The 23,596-nt window shown below is 36.3% G+C and overlaps 1 protein-coding gene and 2 non-coding genes across 8 annotated transcripts in view; 2 read left to right on the top strand and 1 right to left on the bottom strand.

The window, feature by feature from the left end:
- Positions 1 to 495: 495 nt before the first annotated feature.
- CEP112 (centrosomal protein 112) overlaps positions 496 to 23,596 on the top strand; it is a 328,322-nt gene continuing 305,221 nt past the window's right edge. The window contains exons 1-4 of one of the 6 annotated variants that reach the window (XM_015589808.2): positions 496 to 886; positions 5,983 to 6,096; positions 8,612 to 8,802; positions 10,578 to 10,744. In XM_015589808.2, the coding sequence (XP_015445294.1) occupies positions 5,997 to 6,096; positions 8,612 to 8,802; positions 10,578 to 10,744 (458 nt within the window). In that variant the 5' untranslated portion in view covers positions 496 to 886; positions 5,983 to 5,996. The remainder of the gene's footprint in view (positions 887 to 5,982; positions 6,097 to 8,611; positions 8,803 to 10,577; positions 10,745 to 23,596) is intronic. The other 5 variants (XM_015589807.2, XM_006912420.3, XM_015589806.2 and 2 more) reach the window with 5 other exon arrangements.
- On the top strand, positions 12,490 to 12,608 carry LOC112480155. The gene has a single exon (XR_003046508.1). It is a non-coding gene; the product is annotated as a 5S ribosomal RNA (ribosomal RNA).
- Positions 20,507 to 20,625, bottom strand: LOC112480089. The gene has a single exon (XR_003046488.1). It is a non-coding gene; the product is annotated as a 5S ribosomal RNA (ribosomal RNA).

Below are 23,596 nucleotides of genomic sequence, written 5' to 3'. Positions count from 1 at the left end.
GTCGCCCCGCAGGCCCCGGGCCCGTTCTGGAGGCCCGAGGGGCGCGCGCCGCGTTCGGGGGTCTCGGGGCGCACCGCCGTGACCTCACGTGCAGAGTGACGTCCGGCCCGGGCACGGACCGGCAAAGTTCTGAGTCACGTTTGCTCGGCGGTCGACATGACGGGGTCCGGAAAGCGGACCCGCGGGTTCGCCGCTCGTGAGAGGAAATCAGGGTCCGGGACGAGGCAGGGCAAGCGGCCTCGGCCTAGAGGGCCTGGCAGGCCGCCGCCCCGAGCCGGGCGCGGCTTCTGTCCCCTCTGGCAGGGCCAGCGGCTCTGGACACCGGCGCGCCGGAGTCGTCGCCGTCAGAACAGGGCCAGCGACGCGGGAGTGAGGGCAGAACCGGCGCGCTGGCTCCTTTGTGGGAACGCTTCTCGTAATTCGCCTTGGGGAGGCCCTGCCCCGGCATCACGGCTTGCTGGGAGCTGCAGAGTTTTTCTGAGTTTATTTATCTTTTTAAATGTTCCAGAGAACAACTTAAGTCGATGTGAACAACTTTCATTCTGATCATCGTGCGGCTATTATTCTTATTTGCCCTTACTCTTTAAAGATGAGTAAAAATAAAAAAAGGCAGATGAAACGACACGTGCCTTTTCATAGTGGTGCCGCGCAGTGGAGCGCAGGATAATCTGTGCAGAGCTCTGTCCCGGCTGCCACTTTGCGTGGATCACTAGGTCGGTTACTTACCCCGCGGAGCCTCAGCTTCCTCCTCTGTTCAAGGGCCACGAAATAGTGTCTGTCTCCTACGGCGGTGACTGAGATACGTTTGCAGAGCACATAGCATGCTTTTGGCACAATCAGGGAAGACTCACTGGTAACTGTCCACACATCCAGGTGTGTAAGCCAGGTAAACATGCACTTGGAAAACCTTTTGATGTAATGAAGTACATATTTCAAGTTTTCTTTAACGACCCACCATGTATCTAAAATATGGTTTCATTGAGCAAAATTGAATTCATGCCACTTTCAGGTATATGTTTATCGTTTGTCAAGGCTCATGATATATGTGAGCTGTATTCTTTGTTTAGCAGTTGTGGCTGCTTGTTTCCCCAAGGCCTTTTAATAATTATTTAATATTTAATATTTATCTCGCTTATGCTTTGCTGACTCGTATTGCAGCTAAGCACCTTGAGAAGGTCTTAGCCCACTTTATAGCTGTCCGCGTAGAAACAGGTTTAAAAAAAGTGCCAGTGAGTTAAATGTAAGACGTGATCCAAATATAGGTTATATATATACAGCAAGAGTCACCCAGTTTACTTCATTTTTGCTTTTGAAGTAATTTATGTGACTAGTAGGCACACTCTAAGTACCTAAAGCCTAAGTCAAAGATATATCCTCTTATTTTTCAATTCTAATAACAAATCAGCAATTCTAATAAATGGTAATAAAACTTTGATTAGATGGAACTAAGTAGATATAATTTATTTATAAGATGTAATTCGCATAGTGAGAATTCCTTGAAGGTTTGAAATGGTAACTTAATTTTTTGGGCTTTTTTGCATTTCATCATTTCTTTGGAGAGTAAATAAGGGATAAGGAGAAGTAGATTTTTAGCTTTTACCAAATATCACACTGACTGTTGTGTTTTTTAAAACACAATACTCCAGTATTGCATGTTACTGTAGTAATTCCGATCGCCTTTCTACTTTTCAAAATACTTTTTTGTTAGTTGAAGATATTGTTGACTTATAGGCAAATGGCCAAGTGGTCAGATGTAATGGATCTGAGATCTAGAGATTTCAAAATGTTAATCTGAGTTTTTTGCTTAATTTCATGACTTTGGATTAGTCTTTTAACTTTGAATTTTAGTTTCCTGTAACATTAAACACTATTATCTTCTGTTGTGTCCAAGGATTCATTGAGGGATTATTAAGAATCTTTTTGCTTTAGCCCTAGTTATGAATGCCCTCAGAGCAATGTTTGAGTACATTGGCGGGGTACTATTTAAGCCTGGGAGTCCGAGCACTTAGGCCAGGGCTGTGCTTAAAATTCTGGGTTTATGAGTTTCCATTTGTTTGCTTGAATAGTTGCTTTTTAGCTTTATGATTTAACATCCAGCAGTGGTATCATAACTTTCTATTACCAAGTACATAACTGATGTAGTTTTGGAGGAATGCAGTTAGTTATTGTAGGAATGCAAAACAAAACCAGCCAAACAACCCCAAGCCAACTAACTCGTCGGAAAAAGCATTTAAATGAAATTTATCTTAACTAAGTCTTGAATTTGAAAATGTAATGCAGAAGGTAGGGTGATCAGTTTAAGTAAAGAGAATTAAGGGCATATAATATTTCTATTCTAGAAGACCTATTTGATACTCAGAACAGGATCTTAAAAAAACAAACAAACCTACTAGTAATGTAAAAGTGGGACATGAATCCCTTTCGTTAGCATTTATTTACCAGTCAGTTCTTCAGCTTCTAATACCTACCACGCAATGCGCTACGTACCTGCTAAGATGTGTAAGTCATGGTCTCTGCCTTCCAGGAGCATCTCATAGATGGTGGAAGACCTGTGAGTAATACATAGATGTGTTAAAAAAAAAGAAATCTCGTGATACATGCTACACAGATGTGTGCAGTATACACTGAGAATGAGCAACAATGCATAAGGATAAGCAGGGCGAGTTTATGCAGAAGGGACATGAATTACATTTACCTGACTCCAGACAGAGGGAACAGCCTGTGAAAAGGATGTGGGATCATATAAGTGCTTGGAGTGTTTGAAGAATGACGAGGAGTTCCCTGGTGGTGAAATGGTCATGGGCGGGTTGGTGTAGTTAGGCAAAGTGTGTGCTCGTAGAGAGGGGAGAGAGATGGGCTCTAAATGCAAAGGCACTTAAAGGCCTGACTTTGGATTTAGATAGCATCCTGTTGCAGTAGGCAGCCCAGAGAAGTTTGCAAGTAGGGAGTGATACGCTTCGCTTTGTACTTGGGAAACTTACTTTGGTATCGGTGAGGTCTAAAGTAGGGAAAAGTAAAGTGGGTTTTATGTAAGTGGTCGGAAGGGCTTTCTCTGAGACAGTGGCCGTGAGAATAGAGATGGAGGCAGGATTTGAGATATTTCCGAGTATTGGCTGATATATTGGTTTATGGGAGTTTAGAAAATGGGAACAGTGGAGGAGAAGGAGTCAGTGGGACAGAAAGTTCGACCCAGCAAGGAGAGAGTTAATAGGTGATAGAGATACTGGTATTAGAAGGCGAGTTCATGCTTCTGATACAGAAGCAAAGGATGTGAGGATGTGTTCTCTGAGAGGTAATTGAGAAGTAGCGGGAATAGCATTTTGGGGTGTTGTTATCTGACTTCATTACTTTCCCATGAAGCAGGATGTAAGATTTTCAAAATTGTGAGGGAGGCTGGAGCGGTTTAAAGGACTTTAAGATATCTGGTAAATATTTAAAAGCTGCTTTGTGGAGTCAGAAATAGTAAAAGGCTCCTGAGACTTCCAGTAAGATGGGAAACTGCCATTTTTCTCCAGCAAACCCTTAATTAGGGAATGAAGGAGGGTGTCAGGGGTTCGAGACTTGCTGAGTGTAAGGAGAAGATGGAGTGGAATAGAGTTTAAGAGGGTAAGAGGCTGTGATCAGATAGAAGAGTTTTGGGGAGGTGGCAGTGATGAGAATGGGTAGTAGGAGGTATAGTCAGATGGCGGGAGCCTAATAAGAGGGGAATTTGGGGGTTGAGGTTAATGGCAGTCATTGGAAAAGGCAGTGTGATCTCAGTGACTGTTTTCCTACCTGGGAAAAGTTTGGAGAGAGACGGAAAGACTCGAGGGAGGACATGCATGTACTTGACAGAGGACTTGAAACCTTGGTTCACTTCACTGTGAGGGAGGTCAAGTTAGCCCGTGCAAGCTAGGGCTTACTTACAGAGACAGAATAGAGAGAACTTTCTGTGAAGAGGCTCTTGATAATAAAATGGAGGATACTGTGCTAAATATTCGCAGCTGGTTTAGCAGAGGGAGGGCGTTCCATGGATCACGATAGCTTATGGGGCAGAACAGAGCTTTTCCCCAAATATGTAATTTGCAAATTGAATAGATGACAAATGAGAGAACTTAACAAAATATAGAGGTAGTCCATATCCCTACCAAGACATTTATTTCAAAACTTAAAAGAACATGTTGAGTGTGGATATATTTTTAATTTAATTTCTGTTTTTTGAGATTTACCCCCTTTATATTCAGTATATATATTTGCTATTTAGGAAAGAATATAAAGACCAATATTTTAAGTTTTTTTGAGGAGAATTAAATAATTTTAGTTTATATAGAGTTAAAATCACTTTTTTGAGATACAGTTCCTTGCGTTTTTACACTTAAAATGAATAGGGTCTTATAAGCTCTTCCACAGACAGTATGCAGAACAGTTCCAACACCCCAATAATTTCCTTATGCCACTTCTTCATATGCAGATCTCCCCCCACTGCTAACCCCTGTCAACCACTGATCTGTTTTATATGCTCATATTTTTTGTCTTTTCTAGAATGTCATACAAATGGATTTGTACAGTATGTAGCCTTTTGAGAATGGCTTCTTTCACTAAACGTAATATATTTGAAGTTTACTCCTGTCGCTGTGTGTATCAGTGCATTCTTTGGTGTTGCTAACTAATGTTTCACTGTGTGTTTATGTCACAACTTGCTTATCCATTCCCCAGGTGAGGGGCGTTTGGGTTGTTTCCAGTGTTTGATGGTTACAGAAGAAAAAGGCTGCTATAAACATTACAGTTAGGTTTTTGTGTAAATATGGATTTTGTTTCATTTGGATAAATACTTAAGAGTGGAATTTCTGGATTATATGATAAGTGTATGTTTAACTGTGGAAGAAACTGCTAACTGGTTTTCCAGAGTGGTCGCACTATTTTGTATTCCTATGGCAGTGCATGAGAGTCCCTGTTGTTCTGTGTTCCCACCAGCACTTGGTATTGTTTGCATTTCTTATTTTAGATGTCCTACTGGATGTGTAGTGATATCTCATTGTGGTTTTAATTCGCATTTCCCTAATGACTAACAGCGTTGAGCATTTTTTCATATGCTTATTTGTCATCTCTAAATCTTCTTTGGTAAAGGGACTAATTTTTTTGCTGATTATTTTTATTAGGTTGCTTGTTTTCTTACAGTTTTGTGAGTTCTTTGTATGTTTTTGGTATAAGTCTTTTATGAGATATATGATTCACATATATTTTCATAGAGTCTGTAGCTTTTCAGTCCCTTAACAGAGTCCTTTGCAGAGCCAAAGTTTTTTATTTTAGTGAAGTCTAATATACCAACTTTTTCTTATGGGTAGTGTTTTTTGTGTTGTATCTAAGAAATCTTCGCCTTTTCCAAGGTCGTAAAGATTGTTTCCTATGTTTTCTTCTAAGAGTTATAAGTTTATAAATTTATGGTTTTAAATTTTAGGTCTGTGATTTATTTTGAGTTCATTTTTGTTTATAATATGAAGTTTAGGTTGAGGTTTGTTTACTTTTTTTTTGCATATGGATGCCCAGTTGTTTTAGCATGATTTGTTGTAAAAACTGTCATTTTGCCATGAATTGTACCTTTGTTGGAAATCAGTTGTCCATATTTGCATTGGTCAATTTCTGGACTCTCCAGTCTGTTCCATTGGTCTATGTGTCTTATGCTTTCACCAATATCATATTGTCTTGGCTGTTGTAGCTTTATAGTACATCTTAAAGTTGGGTAATATGAATCTTTCAACTTTGTTCTTCTTTTTTGGTTTTGCTATTCTAGCCTCTTGAACTTTCTAAAACATAAATTTTAGAATCAGCTTGTGTATGCATGCAGAGTTCTGCTGGAGTTTAGAACGGAATTGCATGAAATCTGTAGATCAGTTTAGGGAGAATTGATATTTAATGCTAATGAGTTTTCTTTGATCTCTTTCATCAGAGTTTTATAGTTTCAGCATATGGATTCTTAATACTTTAATTTTAAATCTTTTACAGACTGAATTATAGAAATGGGAAGTGAAGAAGAAAAATGGGAGAAGCTGGATGCGGAATTCGATCACTTTGTGGTAGATATGAAGCCCTTTGTTTTAAAATTACCCCATAGGTCAGGTAAGATTATGTTTGAAAATTAGATTCTAAGATTAATTTTTTTCTTTATATTATATCATCAATCCAATGAACCATCGAAGTGGAAATAAAGCTGAATTCCTTTAGTATCGGTTTTTATCTTAAGCTGATTAGTAGAATTGTTTACTTTGAGCTGTTCAAGGGTAAATAGAAATTTAGTGATAATGTCTTACTAAACCAGGGAAGGATCTTGTGATACCACTTCTCATATGTCATGAGCTTCAAGCACATGGATCTCTAAAGTTAGCTACAGCTTACTTCCTGCCTCTTTTTCCTCATACCATGGAAATGTTTCCTTTTTTAGGAGCCTGCTGTCCACCTGCTCTCTGACCCTTTTGTTTATCAAAGTGGCAAAGACTCTATTGGTCTTGTATGCTTATCAGTTGACTGAATACAATCAAGTGCGAATGAATTTTTGCTTCTGTCTCGTCTCCAATTTCTGGTCTGTAATTATGGAATGAGAGTCTTTGTCGCAAGTCAAAGGATTTTCAAATAATTTAAGATATAGAGAACACTTGGAAAGAGTTTGGGGGGGTCACTGAAGATTCACCAAGTCATAACTTGGCATAAGACTGACTAAAGGCAAATCTGACTTGGCATCTTTTAGTGGAGGGTTTGGAGTGGGGCAAGAAAACTGGCTTTACCCTGTCCAAGTTTCCTATTTCCCTGAAGTGGCCAAGTGAATGCTATATTCAAAATGAGGAGCCAGGTCAATATTAGATATTTATTCCTGGGAGCTGCGCTGGGAGAAGGGAGTGTAGTGTATGAGTTACCCATTGTTCCAGGCCTGCAGCCTTTCCTAGTCCAGCATGGCGTGGCATGGTCTTCCCACCAAGCCTCTTCCTCTGCCCTCCTGCCTTGTCAGACTGTGTAACCTTTCTTCCTCTGCTCTTCTTCAAAATTATTTCATATCCTGTAGCTTATTCACGATTTTTTTGAATTAGTATTTAATGATATTTCTGTACTATGTCAGTCATCTATTGATATTTTTTCTTTTTGTTTTAGATTTGCTGATTAGGAAAAATTTTAATTAAAATCTCACATTATAAATGTATTTCAGATAAATCGTCTTCATATTTCACCTTCTTTTAAAATGAATTTTTAGGTACATGGATTTGGATTAATTATAATCTTTGGTTCACAACTCATTGTCATTGTACATCCCTGGCCCTCTTTTATTTAATTAATGCTTAGTGAGTGCTTGGGAACTCACACCCCAGGCAAGAACCTGAGCATTCTTAACAACTTATATCTTGTAGCTGGATTCCACTTTTGATAACAGTTTTTCCCCATCATTTTAAGCAGAGGAATGAATCTTTTTTGTTAACCAAGTTGTACTGAATTCTGGCCATTCCGAAATTACATAGATTTCAGTTTGCTGCTGGGCATATAGAAAATACATAGTTTGAAAACAGTTTATTTAAATTTATCAGTTTTCGTGTTTATATTTTCTCATTACACAAAGTATGCCCATTATTTCATGAAGTTTGCTTTGTGATTATGTAATTTTCAAAGCTAAAAATACAAAAGTTCTTTAGAGGCTAGCTCTCATAACTGTAGTGATAAATCTGGTATGAGCAAAGTAGTAAATCCAGCCCCAGCGATTTTTTGTAGGAAAAATAATAAATGACTATGACCTTTAGGAACTAAGAGATTAAAGCAGGCTTATGATTTGTGTTAGATATATAATCCTCAAATTGAGTTAGACTGATAAAAGATTAGTGTCAAAATAGTTTTCATGAGACCTAAAAACAATTCTGTGTCATGGCAAGATAAGTCAGGTTATTATATGTGGATTAAACTGTGCTGTATGTTTTAGGTAGTTTTTAAAGGGATAATTATTTTATGAAATTACATGTAAATAGCCCTCAATTATTGTTACAGAGGTTAAAAGGAACCCTAAGTAAATCAACTACAAATCCCTGAAAATTATCAGTTTTAATAAATAAAACATTTGAGATTTAATTTTAGGTTAAGTTTAAAATGCTTAAATAAGACTGCATTTTATCTCTTTCGATTTGTATAATGAGAATTATAGAAAGATTTTTCAACACAACTAAAATTATTTTAGAGATGTTTTTACAGCAAATTTTTTATCTCAGAAATTTATTCGACAATAATCCAGATTTTATTTTTGAGAAAGTATTTCTTTACATTTGTCTTGGCTGATCATTAATTAACTGATAAACTCTAGCTCAGGGGTTGGCAAACTATAGCCTCTGGGCCAAATCGAACCCACTGCCTTTTCGATAAAAGTTTTATTAGAAAACAGCTGCGCCCATTCGTTTACATGTAGTGTGTGGTGATTTCGTGCTGCAGTGGCACAGTTGAGTAGTTGTGCCAGAGATCATATGGCCTGCAGAGCCTAAAATGTTTACTGTGTGGCCCTTTACAGATTGTTTGCTGACCTTTGCTATAAACAAAAGCAGATTTACATAGGTCTTTAATGATTATTTACTGAGAAATCAAGTCTCTAATAGTTCTTATGTATTTCTAGAACGGCAGAGGTGTGCACTGTGGATTAGAAAACTGTGCGAGCCTTCAGGAACAGGTGTAGGAATAATGGGCAGGAAGAATCGAAACCTATACGCAAAACTGCTACTGCACATGCTTAAGCGAGGAGTGATCGAAGGCCCTTTTATACACCGACCGGAACCAGGGACACTGAAAACTTTACCTTCGTACATGGTTAGTGTCATTGATCAAAAGGTGTATTAGTTTCTTTAAAAGTGTCAGTTTATCATCCTTTTTGGGAATGGTCATATTAAGTTCTAAGTTCTAGATAATATATTAGTTATAACTAAGGTTTTGTTTTCCTCTCTGATTCATTTTTTCTTATTTTGAGGAGAAATCAGATATTGGCCTGTAAGGAAACTATACTTATTGGTTTAGTCATTACACAGTGTTCTACAGTATTTCTAAAAAGCTTAAAGTTAATTTTTAAGATTGAGCCTTTTCCACTAATTTTCACTGGTTTATAATAGTATTTTATGTATGTCAGTAAATTCTAGTTATTAAACTTTTTGATATTTAAAAATTTTTGAGAGGATGGATTGAATGTCTTCTAAAGTAATAAAATGACAATAGTAAGTTGGAGTTGAGAAGTGATTTCCCACACTTGATTTAATCTAATTTCATTATCAAAATCAAGTTTGTTACAAAGCCAGTTATAATTATGCTTGGTTGATGAATTGTCACTGTCTTGGTCCTTGTCACCATGAAATATGTGTTCATTTGTGTGGTGGTTGAATACTTGAGAAATCTGAAGTACTAGGTGTTGGCAGTTGCTGTTAGGATATATATGAATTTTTTTTTAAAGAACTGCAAGAATCTTTTATTTTTTTCTTGTAATTGTATTCTTGTATTTTAAGATTTTTCTGTATTTTATCACTTAACTTAAACAAAAATTCATTCAAGAGGCATTCTGTACAACTAGACCATAACTTCTGTTATCCATGGCAGAATGCTAGAAGTTCTAATGCTGTCACCTCTTGTGTGTTAAAGTACAGCCATGAATCTTGCTTTAAAATCATTAGTCTCTGGGATAGTAGTTACTCAACTTGGTATTTGATTAAACGTTGGAGTGACTACGTCGTTCATCAAGAAATTGCTATGCATGTCGATTTGGGATGGAGGGTCATGTGTCACCCTTTGTCGGAAAACAGCCCCTTGAGGATTTTTGTGTAGAATCGGGAAAATGATTGTAGAAGTATCCAGTTAATGCAGATTTTTCTTCAGAAATCTGCAAAATCCCGGCTCACTTGAAGAGAAATAAAGGGGCTAATGTCATTCTTTTTGATAACTAAAGGTAGGACATTAGGACATTTTCTGAAACCTTCAGATGTTGGGATATGAGTATATTGTCTCATGTTTTCCCACTCACACTTAATTTCATAGAATCGTAGGAAAGGGATTTATTTTACAAATAATAACAATCAGAAGGCCTAGAGATTTGCCTTGGTTTTCCCAGCTCGTTTATGGTGTGGCCAGAGTAAAATCCTAGCTCTTCAATTCTTTTTCCCACCTTTCCAAGGGATTCCTAATTTTTATTTCTCATTTTTATTGGTTGTGGTTTCTCTGCCCACTAATTCTTTATTTGGGGGTGCAGAGTAGTTAACGATCACAGAAAGAAATAAGGTAGCACATGATTTCAAAAGAACTTTCCATTTGTCTTTTCATAAAGCTACTATTCTTATACAAATAATTATTATCAGATTTATTCATTATATAATTTTATCAGATTTCTTATGTAGCAGAGCACAACTAAAATGTAAATATGTTGTCCCTTTTATGTGTTTTAATATTTCATAATTCATTATACATTTAATGATATATATTTTTACATTTTTATGTAATTGAATTTAAGTATTCGAAAGGTTGTTACTAAACTTGAAACTTGATGGAAATCTTAACTAATTATAGTACATTTTGAAAGAATATTTTTTCTAATTTTTAAAAATCAGTCCATCTATTTTGATGAACCAAATCCAGCACAAGCAAAAGCTTCAAGCCCAGAAAGATTACCAGACTGGGTAATGGGGGAGCTGGGGTCAAGCAAACACAGTGAATCGTGGAAGCTTTCTTCTGGAGATGAGTGCTGTCTGGTGCAGTCGCCAGCTGACGTCCACAGGTACGCTATGAAAATAAGGTTTCGCGTGTGTTTCATCATGTAGCCTGTCTTTGGAACTGGTTCATACATTTCATTTTTTCTTTTTTTTTTATGGTAAGTAGTTAGTTTACTTTATATTTTTGTAAAAGCTAAAGACTGTGAAGGGATGTTGGGTGGGTTAAATAACAGTTTTGCTTTTTTATTTACTATATATTCTAAATTATGTTATATTTTTAGCCCCTTTTTGGATATCTGTTATATATATTCCATTGCTTGGAAAGTGGTACCTGAGAATCTTTAAATAACACAATTCTCTGTTTTCCTTTATGATAAGCATGATTTAAGAACGTTATCAGTGACTTCAACAAAATGTAACATCTTGCATATCCGTCTTGAAGCTCATGCTTGAATTTCACTCTTTTTACACTCATTGAACAATATTTGTTTTGATTTAATAAAATAGCGAGTGTAAATGTAAACCTCACTAAACTGTGCTTTCTTACTAGACTACTACGCTTAAAGAGGATTTTTAGTGCAAATAAACTTCTAAGTTTTTTTGAAATACACAAAAATGATTATGGTTGTAATATACTTTTGGCTTTTAGGAGAGATAGATTTAAATTGGACTTTTATCAAATTTTGAGTTTTACATTTGGCATTATTCTCTGAAATGTTAAAATATTAGACAGCATCATTCGGCGTGTACCATAGTTCATACTTCACTCCTCACCATTTTCTTGGTAATTTTAATTTTTGGAATTTGATTTGGTTAACAGTGTAATCTTTCTTTTCTACTATATGTTTTTTGGTTTATTCCTTAATCAGTTATAGAAGTGTTACTAGTAATTCGAAATGTCTTCATAGTTGATGTAGTCTGGTTATCTGTTTTTCAGACTTCATGTTTTATGATGCAGAAGAACTGATGAACACAAAGCAAGAGGTCTAGTCTATATGGAATTTTTTGATTAGAAAGGGGAAACATTAAAATAGAGGCAAAAAAGGGAAGAGGTGATAGAATTAAGAACACATTGAGGAGAGTAAAAAATGAAGAGATGAGTCTATAGGAGGGTGGTGTGAAATACTTATTTTTGCATTCATAGGAGAAATAAAAGTAGAAGAAGTGTAATTATGGAATTTTTGTTAGCCTTATAAGCAGATAAAGAGATCGTGGTTTGTATAAAAAAAAAAAATACAGTTCTTGGTTTGGCAGCAAAATCCATGAGGTGTTTGCCATAACATTCATTGAGTGACTAAATGCCGAGTTCCCTTCTGGGAGAAATGAATGTGGAGTTTACAGTGTGAGGGCGACATAAGTACTTTCTCACTCCTTGGAGCTTAGACCAGAGGTTGAAAATTAATGATCTTCCTGAAATGAACGAATCATGTGGATACATTTGTTTTGTTTGACTTACATAATGTCTTTAAAGATTTTTGAATGAGTTGTCAAAATTAACAATGTAGAATTTCATATAAAAAGCTAAGTTTCTGACTTATTTTAAAAAGTGGAGACCTAGCAACCTTTCCAGAAGACAGCCATAGGTTGGTTGTACCTAAGTAATAGTTACTCCCCTAAGGTGGTTTGCCTTCTTTATTTCCTGCTAATTCCTGACACTGAGTTTGAAGTCAGTTACATCTATTATTGAACTTTAGCTTCTTCTTTTTTCTTTTTTCTTTTTGTTAAGAGGAAATGAAATATTTGTTTTTCCATTTTTATATTCAATCAAAAGTAGAAAGAAGAAAGATAAATAATTCAAGAGGAGGATAGAGTCTATGGCCATGCCACCCTGAATGTGCCCAATCTCGTCTGATCTTGGAGGCTAAGCAGGGTTGGGCCTGGTTAGTACTTGGATGGGAGACCACCTAGGAAGACCAGGTGCCGTGGGTGTTAAAAATAAAAATAAAAAAGAGGATAGAGACTATATCTTTGTGGAAGTGAAGCATATCCTTATATCTGGCAGCATAATCACTCATTTGTTACCCGTTTAAGTCCTATAGACATTTGATCTATAACCTTTGTTTTAGATGAGTAGGGAAGAGAGATAGGTACGCAGATAACTTCAGTAAAGCAGTTATGTGTAGTTGTGAAAGTATTCAAGAAGACTGAGGTGTGTGTAAGGGCAGGATTTAGGATCAGAAGTAGAATTGCCATTTCTAGGGAGTCCAGGTGAATGGACTTTCCTTTCTCAGAACAGGATAAAATTTGAGAAAATGTAGTGAGAATATTCTTCAAATATTAGTGATTTTTTTCTAGAAAATGAAACCATAATAAAATCTGTACGAGTTTAACAAATAACTTATTTCTCTTTGCTGCTCAACTATAATAAAATGGCATTTTAATGCAAATTACCTGAGTATGAGATATTAGTTGTCAGTTAGGTAGTAAGTAATTAATGAGAAACCAGGCAATCTTTTGGTCCTAGTCATTCTCACAGCTTCATAAGAGCCTTACCTGACATCCTGGGTCTGTTTGGGTGACCCTATTATTTATACCAAGGTACTTTGTGTTTCTTCGTTGCACTCATCACATGTGCATGGGTTCCATTTCTGTCCTCTTTGCTAGATTGTAGATTTCACGAGGCAAGAATTGTGTTTTTCCTGTTTGTACTTTATTTCCAGTGCCTAGCACTGAGCAGGAAACCGTTAGGAACTCCATAAGCATTTCTGTTTGGTGAGTGCATGCATGATGGAGGAAATAGATTGTGTTAGGCACTGCCACATATTTAATTTAATCAGCATGAAAGCCCTTTGAGATAGGTATGTTGTGGCAGAGAGAATGGTCCACAGGGATTAAAAAAAAATCTTTTAGAAAAAGTTTAGGGAAGGATAAATTTTAGAAGTTAAGAGAAGTATGGGTGTAGGATATAGAGATGCCCTCCGTATACCAGGAGGAATATAAAGACAGGGAAGGAGCTGGAAATGGCACACTTAAATATCTTTATGGTGAAGTGTGCTAATATCGGTAAGGCCAAAGGCTTACAATTAGGGCAGCAAAAACAACACAGGGTACTACCTTTTCCTATATGTTTCTCAATTTAATTTGATTTATTTAAGAATTTTAATCTGATTTATAGTTTTAATGTGTATGTACATTAATTAACAGATATTTGAAATTTTATATACATGCATTTTATATACTAACATTTACTTTAGCTAGAGGCAATAAAACTGATTTTAAGGCCAAATAAGTAACGTGTAATTTCAGATGAGAAGTGGTGGTGAAGTTTAGTGGTGACCTGTCTTCATATTTCTGTTCTAACGTTGCTCCTTTACTCTGTCTGAGTGGTCATAGTGTGCTAATGAAAAAGTTAGTATCTGCTAGTGTTGACCCAATACATCTAATCAGTTCTGTAAGAAATTGTTTTAAAAAGTTTAAGAGGCTTATAATATTTGACACATGTATATTTTTATAGTGAATAATTTATTGTTACTTAGAACTGAAGTTTAATGCTGCCTCATAAATTTTACAACCACTTCAACTTGTCCTTTGAAAAACCTCTTTAATCTTAAAAGATTTTCCCCCTTAGTGTTTCTTTTTTGATCACTTTATAAAATCCTGCTTTACTTAGACCTTTTTGTATGTGAAGTATTTCTAATGGCATTTTAGATTATGCTGTTTGTGTCCTAGCCTTTTTATATTATTAAAGATGCAGAGTCCTTTTGAAGCCTCTTTGTTAGGACTCCCTATTCAGTAGAGATGGCACCTTTCCTTTACCTTTATTCTTCTTGTAGGATACGGTATGTGGCCTGGTTCTAAACACGTTAGAAGTATTATGAGGTTATAGTCTATCAGGCTTATTATTATGCTTTTTTTCCCCCACCAAGTATATATCATACACCAGTAAACTTAGTATTTCACATTAAATGGCTTCAACACGTAACTAGTTCTGTCCTGGTTTTATTCTTTGCTTTCCTTTTTCATATTTCTTGCTTTAAGTTTATGTTATTGGCCATGTTTTCTTTTAGAAAAACCACTTTCCAAATTGCATTGCTATTTCATTAGAGATCTATTATTGTTTTTTTATGTGAGAGATCTGCTTATTTTCTTGACAATGGAATATTTTAGTTGTATTTGAGTTTGGAGCATGATTTTACTAAGTGTAAACATTCCTGGTGAGACCCCAGACCTAGAGCTTATGCTCTAGTGTGGTTAATTTCATTTAGTTCTCTAACCGTGAGCTGTACATCTTTATATATTACTTCCTGGTCGTCTTTCAGAAGCCTACTGTTGAGATCTGGTAAAGACTTTAACTGTCTCTGTGGTAGGCAGACTTCCAGGTGGCCCCACAATCTTCCTCTTGTGTAAGCCTTTCCCCTTGAGTGTGGGCAGACCTGTGACTTGCTTCCAACTAATAGAATATGGCAGTGGTGATGGGCTGTCACTTCCATGAGTACCTTATGATATATAAGACTGTCCTGCCAGCTGACTGGCTCTAGAGTCTTGTTGTCGTTTCCTTGTTGGCTTCGAAGAAGTGAGCTGCCGTAAATCCTGTAGCCGAAAGGCACCAAAGGCTGCCGGCAGCCACGTGAGTGGGAGAAGCAGATGCTTCCCTAGTCGAGTCTCCAGATGAGGACGCAGCTCTGGCCAAACCATGATTGCACCCTCGTGTGGCCCTAACCAGAGGACCCAGCTCAGCTGCGCCTGCACTTCTGACCCACAGGAACTCTGAGAAAATACGTGTTTAAAGCTGTTCGGTTTGTGGCAATTTTCTATGCTGCAGTAGATGATTAATGTAGTTTTTATCCTCATTTTAGAAAAGCATGCAATCCATATGCAATACATGCTTGTCATAAAACCTCAATGTAGAGTAAAAACATCCAAGTCTTTCTCTGCATGTCCTCCTTATCCCACTTTCCTGATGAGAGGTAATAGTTATGAACAGTTTGGTGTGTATCATTCTACAGTAGATACATACCCACACCCCCAGATCTGTAATTAAGAATTTATAAATTGGCTTACACTATATGCACTGTTCTGAGACTTGCTCTTTTGTCACTTAACTGTGTCTTAAACCTGTGTCAGGTAGTTGTCCTCTTTTTAATTGGAGGTAATAACTCGTAGTATGGATTTACTGTAATTTTCCTGTCTGTGGCTCTCAATTCTTTATCGTTACAAAGAATGCCTAGGTTAGCATCCTCGTACATATATGCACCTGCGTGTATTTCGGGCTGTTATTGATTCCCAGAAAAGGAATTGCGATTTCAGTAGCTAGGCACATTAACAAATTTAGTAGGTGAACTATTAGTGGGATCGTTAGTAGGTTCAACATCTTGTGCAGTGGTAACAGGAGTCTACATGAGCTAGTATGAGGGATCTCCGAGATGTGTAAAGTTCAGAAGAAGTACCTAAAAGTATAGTCAGCTTCCATTTGTGTGTGAGTATGTGTATTTTACGGATACATATGTGTCCATGTGTATGGCATATTTCTAGGTGCCATATGCAAAACTTTTACCTTTAAGGAATGGGACTAGCCTGGTGTGGAAAGTGAAAAACTTTTTATTCTACATGTGTCTTTATTATTTTTAATAATCATACACTTTTTGATAGATACAGTCACTTTGCCCTCCAAAACACATCTTGTTAAAATGTTTGGGCATATACATTATTAACATCAGTGATGCTCATTAATAAATTTCACTTTATGTAACGAATATACAGATTTAAACGGAGGTGAAAATTTCCCAGTAAATACTCTAAATATTTGTGTATTCCACTTGTATTTCTAATTTATTAAAACAAACCAAGCGGCACAAGTTGTACCATTTATGGAGCACCTGCTGTATGCTAGATGTTATTCTAGAAATCTTTTATAAGTGATCTGATTGCATCTTCTCTACAATTCTGTGAGGTTGACATGATTGCTCTTTGTATTATAGATGAGGTAACAGCTTCAGGAGGTCAGGTAACTTTCCCAGTGGTAGACCGAGGTCTTTATGATTTCAGACCCCATGTTCTTTCTGGACTTCATGCAGCAGATATGGAAATTAAGTGGAGCTGCATCAGCAATCCTGGGCGACTGTGCCTTTGTTCTTCTAGGCATATTTCCAGGTTGAGCTGAAATGAGGCAGTGTGCCTTTGTTCAGATCTCACTTCTGACACTTGGCAACCATGTGTCCTCAGGCAAGTTCCTTAATTTCTCTAAACCCCAGTTTCATCTTTTGTAAAATGGAGATATAGAGTCTTTCACACGGGACCTGTGAAAAGTATTACCTGTTGCTGCACCATCATCACTGGTGTATGGTGATTGTTAACAGTTCCTACAGGGGCTTGCTTGTTAGATTGTTTGACCGTTCTTTTGCTTCTCTAATATATAATCCTCCCAAAGAGTATTATCTTAAAGTCCATTGGTCATTATTTTGCATTACTAGAAGTCATTTTTGTTCCTGAGAAAAATAAATCAATGACTATGCAGAAAGGTTCTGATTGTAAGTATGAATCCTGAACACTCTCAGAATAAAGAGTGGTAATCATGCTTTAAAAAGAGGCTTTGAAGGAATGTTTATTTAGATAACTCAGCAAGTCTCTTTTTCCAAGATAGAAGGAATACAGTGTGGCTGGGCTTTTTTTTTTTTTTTTTTTTTTTTTTTGCATTTCGCCACATCATGTATTAGAAGCTGCCTCAGTAATATTTCGACTTCAGTTCCTGTCATCTCTGTGTATCCTTTTTGTGCATTTTCCCAAGGACAGAGCACAAAGATAATAGGTTGTATTCTTGTCTTACAATTCTGTGAAAAATGTTCTGAAGCTTCTTTTTATGGCTCTTAATTGTTTTTATGACTTTTCAGTGAAGTATGATGTGGTCTGGTAGCTTGTCACCAAAATGCAGTTAGATTCTGCGGTAGGGAAGGATGAAAAGGAGTGATTTAATATCACTCATTATTTCTACTTGAAACTTTGATTAAGAGTTATGAATTAGGAGAGGGCAAAGTGGAATAAAGTTGAATCAACCCTGACCTTTAAGTCTTGCTTTGCAGTGGAAGAAATAGATTACTTTGGCTTATTTTAGAGAACTTTATTCATGAAAAAGAAGGCATTAGTTTGGATTTATTTAGATGTCATTTTATAAAATGCATCCAGATTACTTAAAAATTCTAGGAGTGTGCAAACAGTTGTTATTTATTGTATATTACTTTTACCATATTAGATATAGGTTAACTTTATTTAAAGTTTTTTATCTTTTAATTGTGTCCTCTAAGTGTTCATGCTTATACAAAAGAATTTGGAGAATAATTATCCTATTCTAAATGATTATGGTGGGTTACAATTTTTGTATCTTGCTTTAATGAGATCTTTCCATGGGCTAATGCCAGATTTTAGTTTGGAATGAAGAATCTAATTATAACCCTGCCCTTATGGAAAATATGATTTGCTTTACAATGATCCTCTTTATGATGTGGTTTTCCAGGAATGCATTGCGGCAAAAAGCTGGGACTGTGTGTGTCCTTTAAAAAATGTCTCCCAGTACAGCTAGCATTTCATTTGCTGGTGCAGTTAATTACTTGGCCAGCAGATGGTGACCAAGTATAATGAAAATGTGCTTGTGATTGAATACGTTGATCTATGTGAAAAACATTTTTCACTTTAAAAATATTGATTAAAATGTTTAGTCTGGATACTCAAAACTACAATAGAAGCTTTTTACCTCATTAGACTTCATTTTTATATGTAAAGGACATTAACACTATAAATAGCTCCCACTCGCTCTTAAGTTGTTGGATGACTCTATGGGGGAGCCAGCTGATCAATACCTTTACTTTCTGGAGATTCTTTATGTCCATTGGCATAAATAAATATGGTTAGTAAAACATCCCTAAATATCATTCACAAAAAGTACATTCATTTTATTTAAGAATAGTGCAGTTGTTTGGACAAAGATGTGTCCTACAGAAGCACCATCCAACAGAAGTTTCTGTGATGGTGAAAATGTTCTATAGCTGTGCCGTTCAGTACAGCAGCCACTATTCACATATGACCATTGGCTAGAGTGACTGAGGGGCTGAATTTTAAATTGTGATTAATTTAAATCGCCATATGTGATTAGCAGTCCCTCTTTCGGGCTTGGAGTGCTAGCCTTGGCCTTCTAGATGAAGAGCCACTGGGGAAGGGGCGGGCGTTGTGTTGGTGTGTGGACACGGCCTCTGCCCCGGGGAGGCCTTCGTGCTGTGCCCTTCAGGGGAACCCCTTTTCTGTGACGATCGCCCGCCATCACCTTCTAGTTGCTCTTCTGTTGGTCAGTCTAATGTTTCTTAGAGGCTCTCCCTAACAAATCTTCAAAAGAAAGATCATTTTCATAATCTTGTTTGGGTACAACACTTAATGTGGAATAAGTCTGTTTAATTTGATATTTTTGATACAGCGGACACTTGTTAGGTAGGTACTTAACCTTGTGACCCGGAAATGAGACATAACTGAGGAATGAAAACTTTCTTAGGGTGTCAGTAAAACATAACTTTCACACACATAAAACCACTTAGCTACTCATTAATTTTCAACATTAATGCTAATTAAGTATCATTCTTAGGTAACAAATTGTAGCTGAGATGGAATAGCTTTGAAAATAATGGCCTTGCATTTCTTTTAAGCTTTTCCCCCCAAATGAGTCAGATTTTTGACAAACGCAGTCACTTTTTAAAACAATTTTCTAATGAGTGGGGCTTTGTAATAGAAAATTTTTATTTGACCAACAAGGTTCTTTTTTGAGATCATAGTACTGAACAGTCTTGATTGTCCTTTTTTTAAACAAAAAAGGGATGACAGTAAGCTTATAAGTATATTGAAAAACATAATTTTAAGGGGGTTAGAATACTCTGAACGTTTTATTGTTAAACCAGAGAGATATTAATAAATGTTGATTTAAATGTGTGACTTTTAAAGATGGTCTTTAGTTTTTATTTTTAAGATCAAATGTGTTATTTTAATGTAGGAAATGGGAAAAATATGAAGTCTTAAGATGTTTATGGATCTCTGGTCTTTTTTTTTTTTTTTGGTCAAGCTTCTCATTTCTTAAAATTTAGTTTTGTTTTTCTTTTTATTCCTAATAAAATTCCCTTTGAAAAATTCAAATCATTATGTTGTGGATCATTGGAAGTTATTTTCATTTTCTTTTTTTTAGTGTTATTTTGATACTTTACTGCATTATTCTTTGTTGCGATTTATTTTTCTTTCATTGATAGTTAGCAATACCATAAGAAGATGGAGATGGTATCACCTGCTCCTCAGATGAATGCAAAGACATGAAATCTGAAGTTAGCTCTCCTTTTAGTTTCCTGATCAGTTTTGATGTAGTAGTTATATTACTCTTAAAACGTTTTATACCTGTAAAGCATAGCACACATGTAAAAACTGTATGAAAATGCAGAGGTAGAGCTTAAAGAAAATGCATGGGTACAGTTTAAAGAACAGTTATGAACATTCCTATACTTTTACCCCAGCCAAGAAATAGCATATTTCAGTACTCCAGGGGACCTTCGGTGTCCTCCTCCCGTTGCTTCCACTTCTCTTTTTCTGAGAGGACCACTGACCTGTACTTTGTGTTAATCATTTCTTTGCTTTTTTTTTTTTTAAACTTTATGTAAGTAGAATCATACTATATATATATTGAATCTTCTTTTTCTTATATTTTTCAGATTCATCTGTGCTCATTCTTTGAAATGTTCATTCTTTGTTTTGGGTTATACTTTATTATTTTATTTTATTTTTATATTTTTAGGCAAGGCAACCTTGGTTGACCTCACAGATTGCAAGGACCTTGTTAGCTTATAATCCCTTATTTTTTTTAGTTTTTATGCCTACAGCGCCTGGTCTTCTTAGGTGGTCTCCCATCCAAGTACTAACCAGGCCCGACCCTGCTTAGCTTCCAAGATCAGACGGGATCGGGCTTGTTCAGGGTGGCATGGCCGTAGACTGTTTTGTGGTATACTTTAAAAATCAGTGTATAACACTGATCTTAAGTCACACAAATCTTAAGTATAAGACACGCAAATCTTAAGTATAAAACTTGAAAATATAGAGAAAAAGCTTCATGGCAATGGATTTGGCAATGATTTATTGATTTTGACACCAAAAGCACAGACTACAAAAGAAAAAATAGATAAATTGGACTACATCAAAATTAAAAGCTTTTGTGCACCAAGGGACACAATCAGCAGAGTGAAAAGGCAACCCATGGAATGGGATAAAATATTTGCAAATTATGTATCTGAAAAGTTATTAATATCCAGAATATATAAAGAATCCTACAACTCAGCAACAAACAATCCAATCAAAAAATGGACAAAAGAATTGAATAGACATTTCTTCAAAGAAGATATACAATTGGCCAAGAAGCACATGAAAAGATGCTAACCATCACTAATCAGTCTGGAAACGCAAATCAGAACCACAATGAGATACCACCTTACACCCATTAGGATGGCTACTATTAAAAAAAACAAACAAAATAAGCATTGGTAAGGATGTGGAAAAATTGAAATACTTGTGCACTGTTGGTGGAAATGTAAAATGGCATAGCTGCTGTGGAAAATAGTGTGGCAGTTCCTCAAAAAATATTAAAAATAGAATTACTATATGATCCAGCAATCCTACTTCTGAATATATATCCAAAAGAATTGAGACTTAAACAGATATTTGTACACCCATGTTCATGACATTTGCAGTAACCAAAAGATCGAATCATCCAAAGTGTCCATCAGTGGACGAATGGATAAACAAAATGCGGTGTGTAAACACACACACACACACACACACACACACACACGCGCACACACTGGAATGTTATTGAGCCCTTAAAAAGGAAGGAAATTCTGTCACATGTTACATGGATGAACCTTAAAGATACTATGCTAAGGAAATTAAGCCAGTTACAAAAAGACAAATACTGTATTACTGCACTTATACAAGGTGCCTAGAGTAGTTCTATTCATAGAAAGTAGGATGGTGGCTGCCAGGGATGTGGGGAGAGAGGAGTGGGGAATTAATTGTTTAAGAGGTACAGAGGTTCATTTTGGGAAGATGGAAAAGTTCTAGAGATGGATGGTGGTGATGGTTGTACAACAGTGTGAATGTGCTCACAGCTACTGAATTGTACATTAAGAATAGTTAAGGTGGTAAATTTTATGTTATGTGTGTTTCACTATAACTAAAAATTTAAAAAAAATAGGAGAAAACACAAATTAGCAGTATCAGGAATGAATGAAAGAGGAGGCTCCACACAGATCCTGTAGACAGTAAGACTATAACAAGAGAATATTGTAAATGAGTTTATACCAGTGAAAACTTTGATGAATATAGACACATTTTTTGAAAGACACAAAAAACAATACTGACTCAAGAAAAAATGGGAAATCTGAGTGGCCTTATACCTACCAAAGAAATTTAATTTGTAATTAACCACCTTCTCACAAATAAATCTCTAAGCCCAGATGGCTTTCTTGGTGAATTCTATCAGGGTTTTATGGAAGAAAATTATATAATCATTTAAGATGACTTTCCATGTGACCCCACAGTTCTATTTATTTATAAGTGTTTAGTCAAGAGAAATGAAAATGTATGTCCACATAAATATTTGAACTTGAATGTTCGTAGAAGTTTTACTCAGAATAGCCAAAATATGGAGACAATCGAAATGTCCAGCATGTAAATAAAACAAATTATGGTTCATCCACATAATGGAATACCACGGGCAATAAAAATAAATGAACTTTTGATACATGCAACAACATGGCTCCATCTCAAAAATATTTCAGAGAAGCCAGACATATAAATGTAATACTGTTTGATCCCATATGTTTGAGATTCTACAAAATCAGGTTACCTGGGTTTGCAGGAGGGAGTAGCTTGATTCCAAAGGAACTAAGAGAACTTTTGGGTGTGATGGAAAGAATCCGTATTTATTGTGATGGTTAGGCAGATATACACATTTGTCAAAACTCTTCAAACTCTGCATTTTAAAACTTAATAAAAATTCATATCTAGGTGTAGCTGAGGCTGCCTTAGTGTGGCTTCTTCCAATCTAAACACCTGTGAACTAAATGAGTAAATTATCAAACATCTTCCCCCGGGCCCCGCTCCCCAACACACATAGTCAACGCACAGTGGTGAAAGAGGCATTAGAGAACTTCTGTTTAAAAAAATGGAAGAAGAAATGGGAGACACGTAGCAATGACAATTTTATAGCAATTCTGAAATCTAGCCAGGCATCCAGTCCATTGCCTTTTTCTTGATTAGGGCTTGCTTCCTACAGGTGTTCTTCATAGCTCTGTGCTTTTCCCTCTGAATTATCTTTCACCATAGAAATGATTTGTTTTAAGCTGAGTAGTTTTCTCAACCACCTTCATGTTTGTAGGAATTTGGGGAGTCAAATACCTCTTTTTATTTTGAACTCTCTGTCCCTTTCACTTGAAGCTAGTCTGATTCCTCGTTTTCGAGACTTTGTGTCCTTTGCCCTTCCTTTCAGTAATGATCGCCAGCACTGATTTTCAGATGCCTCTCAAGGGCAAGGAACTTCATCCCTGCCTCTGGTACATGAGGAGTTTGACTTTGTTCCTCTGCTTTGGGAAACTTTGACTCCTTCTTGCCTCTCTGGAGTTGCACTTCCGCTGTCTCTGTTGTTTCTGGAACCAGAGCCTGGCAGACTGTTTTAGTTTCCCTCCTTTTTGTAGCGTTGTGTTTTCATTCTAGCTTAAGGTGGTGTTATAAGTTATTCTTTTAGGCTCATTTCTGATGCAATCTCGACTGCCATTGTCACTAGATCTTTATTATTTTCCTGTTTCTGTTTCATTTACTCCTTCTGGAATTCATATTATTTCAGTGTTAGAAATTTTTTTTTTAATATTTTACTTGTAGAAATGATTTAAATTTCCCCCCCATCTAACTCC

This window comes from Pteropus alecto, unplaced genomic scaffold, assembly GCF_000325575.1.
Source record: "Pteropus alecto unplaced genomic scaffold, ASM32557v1 scaffold134, whole genome shotgun sequence".
Lineage (NCBI taxonomy): Eukaryota > Metazoa > Chordata > Mammalia > Chiroptera > Pteropodidae > Pteropus > Pteropus alecto.
Note: the sequence above shows the minus strand (reverse complement) of the source record. Positions and strands in the feature narration are given on the sequence as shown.